This window comes from Rana temporaria, chromosome 2, assembly GCF_905171775.1.
Source record: "Rana temporaria chromosome 2, aRanTem1.1, whole genome shotgun sequence".
Classification (NCBI taxonomy): Eukaryota; Metazoa; Chordata; class Amphibia; order Anura; family Ranidae; genus Rana; species Rana temporaria.
In genome coordinates, this window is record NC_053490.1 from 118,534,822 (window position 1) to 118,552,077 (window position 17,256).

Sequence of the window (17,256 nt, forward strand, 5' to 3'; positions counted from 1 at the left end):
GTATAAAAAGTGTAAATTTGCTGTCCCCTCAAAACTACCCAACACACAGCCATTAATGTCTAAACGGCTGGCAAACAAAAGTAAGTACACCACTAAGTGAAAATGTCTAAATTGGGTCCAATTGGCTATTTTCTCTTCCCGGTGTCAAGTGACTCGTTGGTGTTACTAGGGAGCCGGTGTGTTAAATTTAGTGTTATCGCTCTCTCTCCATACTGGTCACTGGAAGTTCAACATGGCACCTCATGGCAAAGAACTCTTGGCTCTGAAAAAAAGAATTGTTGCTCTACATGAAGATGGCCTAGGCTATAAGAAGATTGCCAAGACCCTGAAACTGAGCTGCAAAGACCATACAGCGGTTTAACAAGACAGGTTCCACTCAGAACAGGGCCTCGTCATGGTCGACCAAAGAATTTGGGCGCACTTGTTCAGCGTCATATCCAGAGGTTGTCTTTGGGAAATAGACGTATGAGTGCTGCAGAGGTTGAAGGGGTGGGGATCAGCCTGTCGGTGCTCAGACCATACGTTGTTCAATGTATCGCATTGGTCTGCGTGGCTGTCGTCCCAGAAGGAAGCCTCTTCTAAAGATGTTGCACAAAGCCTACAAACAGACTAAGGACATGGATTACTGGAACCATGTCCTGGGTCTGATGAGACAAAGATAAACGTATTTGGTTCAGATGGTGTTGAGTGTGTGGCGTCAACCAGGTGAGGAGTACAAAGACAAGTGTGTCTTGCCTACAGTCAAGCATGATGGTGGGAGTGTCATGGTCTGGGGCTGCATGAGTGCTGCCGGCACTGGGGAGCTACAGTAAATTGAGAGAACCATGAATCCCAACATGTACTGTGAAATACTGAAGCAGAGCATGTTCACCTCCCTTCAGAGACTGGGCCGCAGGGCAGTATTCCAACGTAATGACCACTGCCTTGCTAAAAAAAAAACTGAGATAAAGGTGATGGACTGGCCAAGCATGTCTCCAGACCTAAACGCTATTGAGCATCTGTGGAGGTGGAGGAGTGCGCGGTCTCTAACATCCACCAGCTCTGTGATGTCGTCTATGAGGAAGAGGACTTTGGTGACAACCTGTGAAGCTCTGGTGAACTCCATGCCCAAGAGGGTTAAGGCAGTGCTGGAAAATAATGGTTGCCACACAAAATATTGACACTTTGGGCCCAATTTGGATGTTTTTACTTAGGGGTGTACTCACTTTTGTTGCCAGCAGTTTAGACATTAATGGCTGTGTGTTGGGTAATTTTGAGGGGACAGCAAATTTACACTGTTATACAAGCAGTACACTCACTACTTTGTAGTAGTGTCATTTCTTTAGTGTTTTCACATGAAAAGATATAAAATAACAAAATGTGGGGTGTACTCACTCTTGTGAGATGCTCTAAATTACAAACGTGCTAATACAAAGTTAAAATCAATACAAATGCGTAGGTTAAATAAATGGTAATGTATCCCGCTGGTTAGTGCTAATCCGTTTCATCGGGGACACACCTGCTTCATTGGGGACACCACGGGAGCAGTTGTAAAGCTGGAAAACAATTTTCACAGTACAGACATAATTTTGTATCTAATGGATTACATAATGTTATAACTCCTTAGTCTTACATTTGTCATATGTACAGTGAGTATAGAAATACAAATCCAGTGTCTATCTTAATTTTCAGTATGCAAAGCAACAGAATTAGATTTTTAAAGGGTGGTTCTTTTCTATACCTACTGTGTATAGCTCTTGGGAAGATGTCCTATGCAGGATCTAAAGGCCAGTCTCCCAAGAACGGAGCATAGGGGAGGTGCTATTCATAGCTTGCATATACAGTGTAGATCTGTCAGCTCAGCAAGATGGCTCCCAGCGTGATGTTGTGTGTTTTTTTTTAGGTGGGTGGGACCTGTGTGACTACATCTCTAGCTATCCATCCGATCAAATTGTGCCATCAACTGCCTGTTTAACCTGAAAATACTCTGCCTTTGCTGTACTGAAATCCCAACCAGTGTCAGTCAGTCAGCTCTGTCCACTTCTCTCTTGCTGAACTACGGAACACATCCCTTTTTATGTTTTTGGTATGAGGGGGGAGTGAGGTATTGTGTAGTTCAGCAGAAGAAAACTAAAACATTGATGACAATCTTGTAATTTCAGTGCAGTAGAGGCACTGTATTATAAGCTTAAACAGGAATTTAGGAGCTACATAGATTTCTGGCAGATTGACCGACATTTTTTGTACTTTTTTAAACACAAAAAAAAGGCAAAGCCTAGAAAAAATGCATGTACTGCAGAGGTGTACTGATTTGGGTTTTTGTTTCATCTTACTATTGTCTCCAGATATACACTTTTTGTATATATTGTCAGAGGGATTCCATGAGGAAAACCACTTTGGTGCATTTAATCAATAATATACCATGATTTCCCCCTCAGCCAGAAGCTGGGACATGAATAGGTTTAGCCTGTGCTCCTTCTTGTAGATCCTGCCTAGGGCTCGGACACCAGAATTATTTGTTTAATTTAATAAGAATATCTAATGACAATGCTTTTAGTTTGTGGGTGTTTAAAAAAATAAAAAATCAGTACCAAGGTTTGGAAAGAGTAGAGCATAAGTAATCAAGGCATTCAGATACATCATGTGAAATTCAAGATGGTCCCACATCAACGTACATTGTAGTGCAAAGAAATCGGATTGCCGTGTCCATAGACTTGCATTGAAACTATACCAAAGTCTGCGCTGAAGAAACGTGTCTCTGTATTAAGCATGCAGAAACATATGTATATGGTCTGCCTTTTTATGTTGGACTTCATTATAACATGCATATAGTTGGCACTGTAGGTTCAAGAAATAAAGGTTCTATTAAAAAAAAATTGCTGCCAGTTTTCCACTGAATTATTTAGACTGTATTCGACTGTATTCCATGTTGACGGTAAAGCGGCGCTTGATCGTTTTTAGAGGCGCTTTTCGGCTGCTAGCAGGGTGCTTTTAACCCACGCTAGCAGCCTGATAAAGGGTTAGAAGCGGTGCTGCCAAGGCGTTTTGCAGGTGCTTCGGAGCTGCCCATTGATTTCAATGGGCAAGGGTGCTTTAGGAGCAGTGTGTACACTGCTCCTAAAGTGCCTCAAAGAAGCTGCTTGCAGGACTTTGAGGTTCTGCCAGCAGCACGCACCCCGGTGTGGAAGCACTTGGGCTTTCACATTGGGATTGCCAATGAGACATTTTACAGCTATTAAAAAAATAAATAAAAAAAACAGTGTGAAAGGGGTCCAACACTTTTAAAAGCACCCATGCTATGTTTTAATAAGGTTGTATGAAATGTTTACGCTTGTGTTATCGCTGGTTACAAAGTAAAAACTGATAAAATTGTGTTAAAATACTTTGCCAGATTACAAGATGGCCTGTTGCATCTCAACACTAATACTTCACAAATCTATGTATGGGCTGGCGCCAGTTTCTTTAAAATTGCAGTATTATTGCCCTGTGTGTTCTGTTTGATTAGATAACAAAGTATCTTTTCTTTTTCTCTTAAACCCTAGATATTCCAATGTCTGTGGGTATTATTGACCCGCGAGCAAATCCTACACAGCTTAATACTGTTGAATTTCTCTGGGATCCCTCAAAGAGGACATCTGTGTTTATCCAAGTAAGAGACTCTCAGCTATCTGTTCTCATGGCCACTTATGACAAGATACCTAATTTTAGTTCCTGGCCCCATCTGTGTTTTAAAGCACCCATTTACTGCTCTCTACTGGACCCTACAGCATTTACACTACAATGTTTTAAGACTTATTCATAAAATGTAAGCTGTGACATTCAATAAATTTTTTTGAATAACCCTGTAAAGAACACTGTGATTGGAGGAGAGTTTGACCACATGACTTTAACATGTCATGTGAGCAGGCTGTCGTCGCCCCAGCTTTTTTCTTTTTGCCAATTCAAGAATTGGGCACATTTGTAGAGAACATCCCTCTGCTTTTAGATTTTAAATTGTAAATGTTTTTTTATGTTAACCACTTACGGACGGCCCATTATACGGTGGCTCTTTGAAGTGGAATATCGTTATGGCAATGGCTAGCTGCCATAACACCGGTATCCACTACTTCAGTGGGTGGTCCGCTTTCAGATAAGTGGTCTAATAGGCGGATTTGTCATGAAATAGCTTATTGGTGGTGGGACAGGTGCCTACCCACCCCTCAACCCCCCTCCGACCGCACTCCGGTGCCCTGGCTCCTGTCCCCTACTTGTCATGGAGCTGAGTGAGGGGAAGATGGCCCCCACCCGGCTCCATACCATTGCCGGGCAGAAGCGACATCACTTCCGCCCATAACTTAGCCTTTTTATTGCATTTTAGTGTAAATATGAGGTCTTAACTTGTAAACATGTTTGAAAAATAGGCCCGGTCCTTAAGTGGTTAAGCAACAGTATGTCCTATATAAGGACATACTGTTTCTTTATAAATACCCTATAACTGTTCAGTTTGTAAAGAAATTAGATCCAGTTGTGATATGCTGTGGACATAACTAAACAGCTGTTTCCATATTACTAGATTGTTCAGCTCAGTTGCCTCACACCGCAGTTTATACAGAGAGGTGGTTTTTAACAAGCCTGTAGGCATGGGGATGTGACATTCAAACTGTTCTATCTTCCTGTTCAAATAAAAGCACATTATAGTTGCAGCAATTGGAGTTTTAGGACTCGGTATTTACCACTTCAGTGCTGTGCTAGGATTTTTCCAAAAGGATAACCTATTGACTACATTACCAGTACATTGACCATGATGGCAGTTTGCATATACAGCAGAATGTTATAGTGATCAGATGAATTAATTACAAAGTCCCTCTTTGCCATGAAAATAAACTTGATCCCATAAACCAGGGATATGCAATTAGCGGACCTCCAGCTGTTGCAGAACTACAAGTCCCATGAGGCATAGCAAGACTCTGACAGTCACAAGCATTACACCCAGAGGCCGAGGCATGCTGGGACTTGTAGTTTTGCAACAGCTGGAGGTCCGCTAATTGCATATCCCTGCCATAAACCTTTCCACTGCATTTGCGAAGGCTTCAGGGAGCCCAAGAAAGTCCAGCAAGTGCCAGCACCGTCTCCTACAGTTTATTCAGCTGCGGTACAGAGCTTGCTGAGGAATGGCAGCAGGCAGGTGTGGGTGCATCTGCATGCACAGTGAGAAAAATACTTTTGGAGGCGGGCCTGGAGTCTGTAAAAGGTACATGGATTGGAGTGCCAAGGGCTGAGGTAAAGTCCTTCTTTTTTTTTTTTTTTTTTTTTTTCTCTGAAGAATTATTTTTCCGATTGTTTGGGGCATCTGGGGAAAAAACCTTCTCCTGAGAAGAAAAGGTGAGCGCTACCATCAGTACAGTGTTATGCCAACAGTAAAGCATTCTGAGACCTTTGATGTGTGGGGTTGATTCTCAGCCCAAGGGACTGGGCTCCCTCACGATTTTGCCTAAGAACCCAGCCAAGAATATGGACTGGTACAAAAACATGCCCGAGAGCAACTTCTCCCAATCATCTAAGAACCGTTTTTGGTGAGGAACAATGCCTTCTTTATCATACATCACGGGAAACGGAGTGAGGCTATTATTCCTTACTTGGTTATACGCCATCTCCAGGTGAATGGACACTGGTAGACCAAAGGTCTTTAGACAGGAAGTGATCTTTTATATAACCCCTCCCATACAGAAAGTACGTCAGATTTTTTTTTTTTTTTTTTAACCAGTGTCTGCAAGGTGGATAGGCACGTTTTTGAGCTCCCTCGAGCACCAGATCTGGAGTCCCAGCACGGTTATTAAATGAATCAAGAGATTGACATATCAAATCCATTTAAAACTGGCTTATATGTTTAGATAAATTATGCTAGCTTTGACTGTAATGCGACCTCCAGGTGCTGGACCCTGCATAGTGGAAGGCATGCTTGCACGGTGCTGTACAGGTCCAAGGGAGTGGACCCCAAAACATGAAAAGGGTACCCAGTCCTTGAAGGTCCCCCACATGATGGAACCCGCTGTGATGGGTTAAGATTGGGCTCTTAGTTTCTATGGTTGCCCTGCATCGCCTGGTAAGTGAAATTCCCCCACCCCATTTACTTATTGATTGATTGATTGATTGATTGGATTTGTAATGCGCCAAATACTGACCCGTCAGGGAAGCGTCTAAGCGCAGAAGACATACCTGTAAATAGATAAATCAAGTCAGGGAAAGAAAATAGAAGGAAAAGAAAAAAGGAGAGCACAAAAAAAAAGCAAACTACCAAGGAACAACAGGGAAAACTAACGTGACTCAGCCTGCTTTTCCCTCAAAAAACCAAGTTTTTATCCTTTTACGAAAGGCCATAATGGAGGGGAGAGACCGGATAGAAACAGGGAGACTATTCCATAGGGCTGTTGCTTTCACAGAAAAGCGTCTACCCCCGAAGGTAAGCAGGCGAGCAGATGGACAAGTGACGAGACCAGCTGTAAGTGATCTAAGTCCTCGTGCAGGGGTGTATCGCGTTATCAAGGAATTCAGGTATTGTGGGCCCGTCCCATGATAAGCGCGATAGGCGAGACAGAGAGCCTTAAACTCAATGCGATCTACCACAGTGAGCCAGTGCAGTGATCGCAGGGTAGGGGTAATATGCTCCCGCCTATTTAAGCCGGAGATTAGTCTAGCGGCCTGGTTCTGGACGAGCTGGATTTTCCTCAGCCACTTTAGAGGCATACCCAAATACACAATATTGTTGAAGTCAATCCGGGAGTTGACGAGAGATTGAACCAAGACTTTCCGGTGGTACTGAGAAAACAAATTTTTGACCTTTCTCAAACACCTGATATAATACAGTGCATTGTGGATACATTGATTGACTTGGGGTATCCAATTCAGATTACAGTCAAAAATTGTCCCCAGGACGCGGACTTGATTCACTGGAACCGGACACGGCCCAAGGCTCGTGGGCCAGTTTCCCAAAAAGACAGCTGGATCAATACGTCCAGAGATGAGAATTTCTGTCTTTTTAGCATTTAGACTAAGGGAATTGCGATCCATCCATTGTTTGATGTCTAATAGACAGGAAGCAAGCTGCAGGCCAGGAGCAGGGTTGGATAGGCTGTCAACGACCAACTGGACATCGTCTGCGTACAACCGATTAAACACTGCATGGGTGTCCAGCAGACTCGCAAGCGGCCGAAGATACACATTAAACAGCCATGGTGACAGGGCAGAGCCCTGAGGCACCCCACAACTCAGGGTGCTGATGGCAGATAGGAAAGGACCGGTTTTAACCTGAAAGGTCCTGTGGGTGAGAAAGTCTGAAAGCCAATGTGAAGCGGAGCCGGTAATGTGAAACTCGTCCCGAAGCCTGGCAATCAACATAGCGTGGTCCACGGTGTCAAAGGCCGCGGAGAGGTCAAGGAGCACCAAGGCAGCCGCTCCCCCCGCATCCCTGACTCCGAGCAGCTTCTCTCTGGTGGAAAGAATCGTGAGCTCAATCCCACGGCCCGGGCGGAAACCGCACTGCGAGTCGTGGAACAGACCTGTTGTCTCCGAGTACGATTGAAGTTGGAGAAAAATTTCGTATTCCACCAGTTTAGCCAGGAAACCTATAGCAGAAATGGGTCTGTAATTAGAAAGACAGCCAGGGTCCAAGTTGGGTTTTTTTAAAATTGGTGTGATAATGGCATGTTTCCAGCGAGCCGGAAACACGCCATGGGTTAGAGAAAGATTGACAAGTATCAGAAGGTCGTTCACAACCAGCTCCGCATTCTTATGTGGTGCCCCATGTGTGTAATAAACTATCAATTTGCTATGGTTGGACACCTGTTTACCGATGACCGCAGGGGGGATTTTTGGGCTTATTGTTCGTGTTTTGGGTAAGGAGTACCGTTCTTGTCTTGGCTGCTTTCTTGTGGATAGTCTGCGCACGGAAATTTGTTGCGTGCACATGTGCGTGCAAAGCATCCCAGCGCACAGCCATCTTTTTTTAGGCTGAGTGTGGCTGACATGGCGCTTCCAGTGGGCAGAGCTGTGGGACACAGAGGAGGCTCTAAAAAGCTTTAGCTTTTAGCAGTTCATGCCTCCTTACCCGGGTCACATGAGTCACCAGGTGTTGGTTTGGCAATCTATAGTGCTTGGCAGGATTGTTGCATAGGGGCTTGGTGTATTAAAGGGTCTCCTTTCTGGGGTAAAATGCTAAACCCAGGTTCAAATTTTGTGGCTTGCAATGTCTATAAAAAAAGAGTGGCTTGCAATGTTTTTGTGGCTTGCAATGTCTTAAAAAAAAAAAAGTGTGCCCTTCCCCCTACAGGGAAGGGCACACCTATGATGATGTCGGCTCCTAGGGAGTCTAGGCAAAGTCCTAGTGTTGTATCCCCTGAGAGACCAGAGGCTTCCAGGCAATCTGAGCCATTGTGCCTAAAGTCAACGCTTCTGCTTCACCCTTCATCACCAGGGATGAACTGTTGTCAGCCCTAGCCGCGTTAGAGCACCCGATTGCTGGCATGATTACATCCATCCTGCAGGGTGGCAAAAAGTTTGACAGATCCCCCCCCCTCGCCTGAGCCTCCTAATTTGGAGCAGGAATGAGTTGAAGGGGGAAGAGCTAGATGCCCAGGACTTAGGAGATGGCCCAGCAGATGAGTCTGCTTCTGAGGGATCTGGACCAGAAGATGTCCAGTTGGTATCAGCCTCTCAATTGCAGATCCAGACACTTACCGAGATGGTTCATTCCGCTTTTAACCACTTGAGGACCGAGCCTCTTTTTGGCACGTGTTTACCAGTTAACCACTTACCGACCAGCCGCTGCAGTTTTATGTAAACGCACAGATCCCGGTTCTTTCAGGGGAGAAATGACGGATCGTGTGTTCATGCAAAGTATGAACAGCGATCTGTCATCTCCCCTAGCAAGTCCCATCCCCCTTCAGTTAGAACACAGCGAGGGAACACTGTTAAAACCCTTGATCGCCCCCTAGTGTTAACCCCTTTCCTGCCAGTGACATTTTTATAGTAACCGGTGCCTTTTTATAGCACTGATCGCTGTAAAATTATCAATGGTCCCAAAAATGTGTTAAGTGTCCGCTCTGTCCGTCATAATGCCACAGTCCCGATTTTACAAATCGCAGATCGCCGCCATTACTAGTACAAAAAAAAAAAGCCATAAATCTATCCCCAAGTTTGTAGATGCTATAACTTTTTTTGTGCAAATCAATATACGCGTATTGCCTAAACTGAGGAATTTTTTTTTTTTCTAAATTGTTTCTTTCTTTTGTTTTTTTGTTCATAGCGCAAAAAAACAAAAAAAAAAACCTGTAGAGGTTATCAAATACCACCAAAAGAAAGCTCTATTTGTGAGGGGGGCAAAAAAGGATCTCAATTTCTTTTGGGTACAGCATTGCACGACCACAATTGTCAGTTAAAGCAACACAGTACCGAATCGCAAAAAGTGCTCTGGTCAGGAAGGGGGTAAATCTGGGGTTGAAGTGGTCAAAATCATGTTGTTTTCTAGAAAATTACTTGGACCCCCCAAACATTATATTGTGTGTGTGTGTGTGTGTGTGTGTGTGTATATAATAACTATATATATATATATATATATATATATATATATATATATATATATATATATATATATATATATATATATATATATATATATATATATATATAATAAATACATTTTTTAGTGTGTGAGAGAGAGATAATCCGACACCCTAGAGAATAATATGGCGGTCGTTGGAAAAATACTTTTTTTTTTTTTTTTTTTTTTTTTTTTTATATGTTGTGAAAGATAATGTTTCGCCAAGTAAATTGATACCCAAAATGTCATGCTTCAAAGTTGTGCCCGCTCATGGATAGGCGACAAACTGTTAACCTTAATCTCCACTGGCAACATTTGAAAAATTTTCTACAGGTTACATGTTTAGAGTTAGTGGTGGTCTAGTGCTAGAATTATTGCTCCAACGATTGCGGCGATGCCTCACGTAGGGTTTGAGCATAGTTTTCATATGTGTGCGCGACTTGCGTATGCATTTGCTTCTGCGTTTGAGCTTGGCGCTTTAAATTTTACTTTACTATTTATTTATTTTTACAATGTTCTTTAAAAAAAAATAATTGGGTCACTTTTGTTCCTAATACAAGGAATGTAAACATTTCTTGTAATAGAAAAAAAGCATGACAGGACCTCTTAAATGTCAGATCTGGAGTCAAAAAGACCTCAGATCTAACATTTACACTAAAATGCAATATAAATCTTTTTTTTAGACCACTTATCTGAAAGCCAGTCGATTGCCGTTGAAAATACCGGGGTTATGGCGGCTATCAGCTGCCATAATGATATTTTAGTGCCAGAGCAAATCTCCCTTGTTTGCCTTCATGGGATATAAAAGGGAGAACCTCTTTAGGAAGGAAAAGTATAAGAAATGAAGCATGCCAGCCATAGATGCAGCAGTCTCTTCCTTAAACAAGAACTTAACTTGTCCTGTGGATAACACACAGTGCTTGAAGGACCCTGTTGATAAACTGGAGTCACTATTTTTCTCTGGCCAGTTCAGCTATTTAGCCAGCTGTTGCAGCAATTGGAGTCTGAAAGTCCTTTTTTAAAGGATGAGGTCAGATGGCCTAACAAAGAGGATGATCCTGTTGAAAACAGAGCAGATATACCTTGAGCACTGTGTTTCTGTTGATACCTTGAAGCATTCAATAAAGCAGGTTTCTCGTTTTGGCTCTCCTGTCCGTACACATCCGCAGACTTCTGTGGCTTAACAGGTCAGCCAAGCTTCCATGTAAGAAGTTGATGGGGGTTCCCCTTCCATGGGAAACCTTTAAACTTGACAAGTACATCCAAAAGATTTCTGGAGGAAAGGGATCTTTACTTCCTGTAAAGAGAAGGACCAGGCATCCCTCATTAAAACCCCAGACTTCATCGGGTGTTTCAGTGCCAAGGCCCTGGGTCCAGAACTCATCTAAACCCGGCAGCAAGCCCTCTTGAGTGGGCGCCCCCACTCTATTGAGTGGGCTGAAGGCTGCTCCAATTTGTGGACATTATGAGAACAGTGGTGGGTCACCTCAACAGTGTTTTGCGATTACAAGCTGTAATTACAGGGGTTTGCACCTCCTAGAGGCTTTTAAGATCCAATGTTCCTGAGGATTCTCCAAAAAGAAACGTATTGTTTCAAACACTAGAGCATTTAGTGCATCAGGGTTCCGGTCTCTGAAAAGAGGCACAGGGTTTCATTCAAACCTGTTTACGGTTCTAAAACCAAATGGGGACATAAGGCCGATCTTGGACAGAAGATCCCTGAACCAACAGGAAAGCCTAGTCTCTCGTGCAATATCACTGGATGTAGATGGCGCTCGGGTACATATAAGGGGAGCTGATTAAGTGTGTGTGTTTTTTTTTTTTTTGTTTTGTTTTTTTTATATTCTTTGATGCATAGAATGCCATAAGATAAAATACCTTCTGCCCTTACAACCACTTTACCACTCTTGGAGTACATCACAGGACACTGATTCCTCACCTCTTGTTTCACTCTATTTGACAAAACTGGGGTAATGCTGGAAGTGGGAGGAGTTATGCAGGGCAGAGCCAGATGTTTGTTTGCCAGTGTCCAATCACCTTGAGGTGGAGCTTAACCTAATGGTCTTGGAATTTTAAAGTAATTGTAAAGTCGTGTGTTTAAAGAAAAAAAAAATTACTTTCCTGCTTTGTGCAGTTGTTTTGCACAGAGCAGACCAGATCCTCTTCTCGGGTCCCTCTTCTGTGCTCCTGGCCCCTCTTGGTCAGTGTCCCACAGTAAGCAGCTTGCTATGGGGGCACCTGAGCGGAGTCCATTCAGACACTGAGCCCTGACCCGGCACCCCCCCCTCCCTGATTGGATAGCTGACTTTGACAGCAGCAGGCGCCAATGGCGCTGCTGCTGTGCCTTGGCAAATCCGGAGAATCTCGGACAGCTGAGACACTCGTAGACATCGTTGGACAGAGATGGACCTCAGGTAAGTATTTTGGGGGCTGCTGCACACAGAAGACTTTTTATCTTGATGCATTAAGATAAACCACCTGCCTTTACAACCCCTTTTTAAGTGTCCTGTGTTGTACTGCACTGCAAGAAATGGATTTTACAGATCACTAAACTGTTATTTGTAAGCATTTTGGGTTCATAAGTATGTATCAAAAATTGTCAAAATATACAATTTATAGTTTAAGAAAAGCTTAGTTTAGAGAATGTTTTCCATTAGATTTGCATTTAATTTTACTTTTTTCTTTTATATAGGTACACTGTATTAGTACAGAGTTTACCATGAGGAAGCATGGGGGTGAAAAAGGTGTTCCCTTCCGAATTCAGATAGATACCTTCAAAGAGAATGAAAATGGAGAGTACACAGAACACCTGCATTCAGCCAGCTGTCAGATTAAAGTCTTCAAGGTATTCCATTAAGCCAGCAGCTATCTTAAAGTGAACGTAAACCTCGGACATGTAAATGGGGGGGGGGGGGAGCACATCATTCTGTACTGTGTACTTGTCCCTCTCCAAAGCACTGAGGGCTATTTCTGTGTTCACTGGCTCCTCTTTTCTTGCCATGTGTAGCTGGGCCTTCACCTCCTGGAAGGTCTTTTGTTGTGACAGTTTAAGTGGTCTGCTCCCTATGATCGATGAAACATGCATTTCCATCTAGCTCCCCTCTACTGCTAGTCTATTCAGAAGTAGGATTCTGCACCTAGGTGCTCCTCTCCTACATGACGGGATGCATCTATCCCTCAATGATCATGTGCTTCTCTAGTTTGTCAGGTAAAATGCCCTGGAATCCTGCTGCTGGTACCCCTTGAGTAGAGAGACCTTTATGGAACCTGAGAGTTGGGCATTCCTTCTGTGGCATACATTCAGTATGTTGAGGAAGCCTGTAAGCTTTTTCCGTACCCCTCAATTGGCACTGCTTTGGGGTGTCCCTGCACATTCTTATTGCCTGTGTCTCTCAATGGACGATAGAGAAGATACGATTTTTGTTCTTGTCCATTGGGTGACACAGGTCTCACCTCTGTTTTGCTGGCCCTGTGCATTGCTTTATCACAAAACAGACTGCTTTGTAGAGGAAGGGTTATACAGAGGCTGGCTTACAATTGATTTGGTTTTTCAGTGTCCCAACCTCCTTAACCTGTCTGTTTCTGAATTCCGGTGTGTCTGGATGGACTCTCAAACATTTTTACAGCAAGTTTTATTGCATTAGTTGAGATGAAAAGTTGAGACCTTGTAAGTTTTCAATCATGTATTGGCTTGGATATCTTCATGCCAGCAATTTATAAAGACTAAATCTAGGAAATTCTCTATTCAACGTGACAACTGGTTTGTCTACTATTCTACAGAATCGCTCTATTCTTGCCAGACGTAAGCTTTTGGCCTTGGGCGCTTTTTCTTCATTTGAATATAAATGACACTTCTCCAGTCAAGAACCTTCAGCACTGCAGTAAATTGACTCCTTCAAGTATGTGGAACAAAGGCACTGTACAAGCTCCTGTAATGGAAGCTGCTTATCCGTCTACCTATCTGCCTACTGTTCATGAAAGTTCTATATCATGCATTCAACTTTTTTTTTATTTCTGTTGAAATCTGCCATTTTAAAAATGCACACTTTATACAAAATTAACCCCTTTACTTTTATATAATCACTATAGATGCATACCATTTTCTTGTTTTTAGTACAAAGAAACCGTCTGACCTTGAGTTAGACGGTGTTAGCAGTTACTTAAGGAATTTATTAAACATGCCAGGATATATTAAAACCATGTGCTTTATTTTAGATGCTTTACAGAGTTGCAAACCAGTTTAACAGCCATTTTCACTGCAGTACACAGTAACCATTTACCTACTTTTTCTTGGGTTTCTGAAGGAATTGTAATTCTTCGCCCCCTCCTTTTAGTAATTGTCATACTTGCCTGCTCTGTGCAATACTTTTGCACAGAGCAACCGTAATCCTCTTTAGAGCAGGGCTCGACAAATCCCGGTCGCCATGGTGACTAGAAATAGCGTCCTGGCGACTTGGCTTGGAAGGTGGGCAAAAAATGTTTTAATTTTTTTTTTGGTCAAGTCCCCAGCTCTTCCTTGTGTGAGCTGGCGCCATCTGGTGGTGGCCGTTGGTATTGCAAGTTAAGTATTACAAGTTAAACAGCAATTCTAATGCCATTTTCTCTATTTTCACTGCCATCTTCTTCCCTCTAATTAGAACCCCCAAACATTATATATATATATTTTTTATCCTAACACCCTAGAGAATAAAATGGCGATCGTTGCAATACTTTCTGTCACACTGTATTTGCGCAGCGGTCTTACAAGCGCACTTTTTTGGGGAAAAAATTACACTTTTTTAAATTAAAAAATAAGACAGTAAAGTTATCCCCATTTTTTTTTTTTAATATTATGAAAGATAATGTTACGCCGAGTAAATTGATACCCAACATGTCACGCTTCAAAATTGCGTCCGCTCGTGGAATGCCGACAAACTTTTACCCTTTAAAATCTTCATAGGCGACGTTTAAGAAAATCTACAGGTTGTATGTTTTGAGTTAGAGGAGGTCTAGGGCTAGAATTATTGCTCTCGCTCTACCAATTGCGGCGATACCTCACATGTGTGGTTTGAACACCGTTTACATATGCAGGCGCTGCTCGCGTATGTGTTCGCTTCTGCGCGCAAGCTCGTCGGGACGGGGTGCGTTCTCTGGCTCCTAACTTTTTTAGCTGGCTCCTAGATTCCAAGCAAATTTGTCAAACCCTGTCTTAAGGGGTCCCCACCAGCACTCCTGGCTCCGTCTCATCGGCAAGTGCTCCCATAGGAAGCAGCTTCAATGCCATGCTGAATGCCTCTATAGACGGCACATCTCGGCCTACTCCCTTGTCACAAGATTTGATCGATATTGATAGTCTGCCTTGTGAGAACGAGAGAGTAGAGGGAGCCGCTGCAATCTAACACAGCACTGGATTAAGATCAGGCTCGGGTAAGAAAGGGGAGATCCTGTGGCACAGAAGGTGTGTGTTTGTTTTTTTTAAAGTGTTACTAAACCCAGTAATATGAAAATGGTTCATCTTCTCAACCAACTTGGTGTCTGAGAGAATAAACCAGGATCTTTTCAAAGACACGATAAATGCAAAGAACTAGTATAATTGTATTACCACCTGCAATTTACAAGCATTTTCCTTGAAATGGCTAACATAAAACCATGTGGTATGGCTATGTTGGCAGCAAATGCACAAATTTGGTAATTGGCACAATTGGTTGAGTATTTTTTAACATTGTGCATAGTTCTTTCTTGAACTTTACTGTTTTAATTGTCATTTACCATGTAAACCTTCAGCCAAAAGGAGCAGATCGAAAACAGAAAACTGACCGAGAAAAGATGGAGAAAAGAACCCCACAAGAGAAGGAAAAATATCAGCCATCTTATGAAACGACTATCCTCACAGAGGTAATGATCATCTTTCAGTCTGGTATCTGTAATCGTGGGTTTTGTATGGTGTCCACACACTCCATTCACATTTTTACATCGGCATTACAACCAATACAAATGTTAAAGAATAAATGGAAAAACATAGCACAGATGTACGCTGATGTAAATTTTGAGATGACATCCGTTCCCCAAGTTATGGTCTAATAGTCTAGTGTTGCTTTTTTTGGGAACCATGGAGCCAGATTCAAACCTTTTTTTATGGTGATGGGCAGTAAACCACTGGTTAGTGCAAAGCATTGAATTGCCATCTATTTTCAGTGACACTCTTCTAGTGCATGTGAATCACCATAGCACACTACATCTCTGCACCAGTGCACAGATGTGTACTATGGTGATATAAAATAAAGACTAGGTGTATTGTAGCTTTCATTGTAGTTTTGTTGGCAGCCCATTAACCATAAACTTGCTGACTTGCCATGGTACTGGTTAACATGCAAAATACTTTAGCGTAATGCAGGAGCAATAAAACAAACTTTGCCACACTCAAAGTGTGACTACAGTAAATCGAGACAAATGTGATATCCGATATACTTTTTTTTTTTTTTTAAATAATCCGAAGTCCAAATTCGTGAGGAAATCAAATGTGGAAAAATCATTCCAATCCAAAATGTACAACACCACCCAAGTGTGCCTCCACCATTAGACAAAATTGCATCTTACCAAAGTATAAGGACCCTTTACTAGGTAAAAGTCAAGAAGGCTGTATGAATTTACCATCTGTAGAAGGAACCAATTTTTCCACAGTGGGTTCATCAATGGTCACCAGTATCTCCCGATTTAGCAACATAAGATGTTCCGTTGTAATATACAAACAAAAAGCCTGGAGGACCCACATAGTGTAAAACCGTATATTCAGTTAATATAATTGTAACCACTCACAATGTTAAAAAGCAGAAATGAGCACTTGTGTATAAGGGTTTGGGTTTGGCCGTGCGTGGTAATTTCTGCAGGTTTAGGTAGTGGGGGGGGTAAAAAAAAAAGCTTTACTCAGAAACGTGGGACTTTAACCCCTTTCTATACAGGGCATTTTCACCCCCTTCCTGCCCAAACCAACTTTTAGTTTTCAGCGCTGTTGCACTTTGAATGCAACACTGTACCCAAACTAAATCTTTGTTTTTTTCCCCCCACAAATAGAGCTTTCGTTTGGTGGTATTTGATCATCTCTGCAGTTTTTATTTTTTGCGCTATAAACAAAAGAGCGACAATTTTTATAAAAACACTTTTTTTACTTTTTTATTAAATATCACAATTTAAAAAAAAACGTTTTCTCAGTTTAGGCCGATACGTACCGTATTTATCGCGGTATAACGCGCTCTGGCGTATACCGCGCACCCCCAATCCTGTGGGGAAAAAAAGATTTTTTGTTTTTTTGTACTTACAGTTTTGATGTCTTGCGTGGCGTCCATCTGCGGCCTCGTCGGGTCCGGCGTCCTTCTGCGGCTTCGGGTGTCCATCTTCGGCTGGTCCGTTGTCCATCTTCGGCGGGTCCGGCGTCCTTCGGCGGCGTCCTCCCGCTCGTTTCCCGCCACGACTTTGAATACTGCGCCCGCATATAGCGAGCGCAGTACACTCGTGAATCTTCGGGCAGGCTCGGGCGCCTCTCGCACTGACGTCCTGTACGCTCAGGACGTCAGTACGAGAGGCGCCGAGACTGGCCGAAGATTCACGAGTGTACTGCGCTCGCTATATGCGGGCGCAGTATTCAAACTCGTGGCGGGAAAGCGGGTATCGGCGTATATCGCGCACCCACGATTTTGCCCTGATTTTCAGGGCAAAATAGTGCGCGG

General features: G+C 42.9%; 1 protein-coding gene across 3 annotated transcripts in view; it reads left to right on the forward strand.

Annotated features, from left to right (window-relative positions):
• TFCP2 (transcription factor CP2) overlaps positions 1-17,256 on the forward strand; it is a 95,147-nt gene that overhangs the window by 30,590 nt on the left and 47,301 nt on the right. For all 3 annotated transcript variants that reach the window (XM_040340846.1, XM_040340845.1, XM_040340843.1), the window contains exons 5-7: positions 3,522-3,628; positions 12,246-12,398; positions 15,317-15,427. In XM_040340846.1, coding sequence (XP_040196780.1) covers positions 3,522-3,628; positions 12,246-12,398; positions 15,317-15,427 — 371 coding nt within the window. The remainder of the gene's footprint in view (positions 1-3,521; positions 3,629-12,245; positions 12,399-15,316; positions 15,428-17,256) is intronic.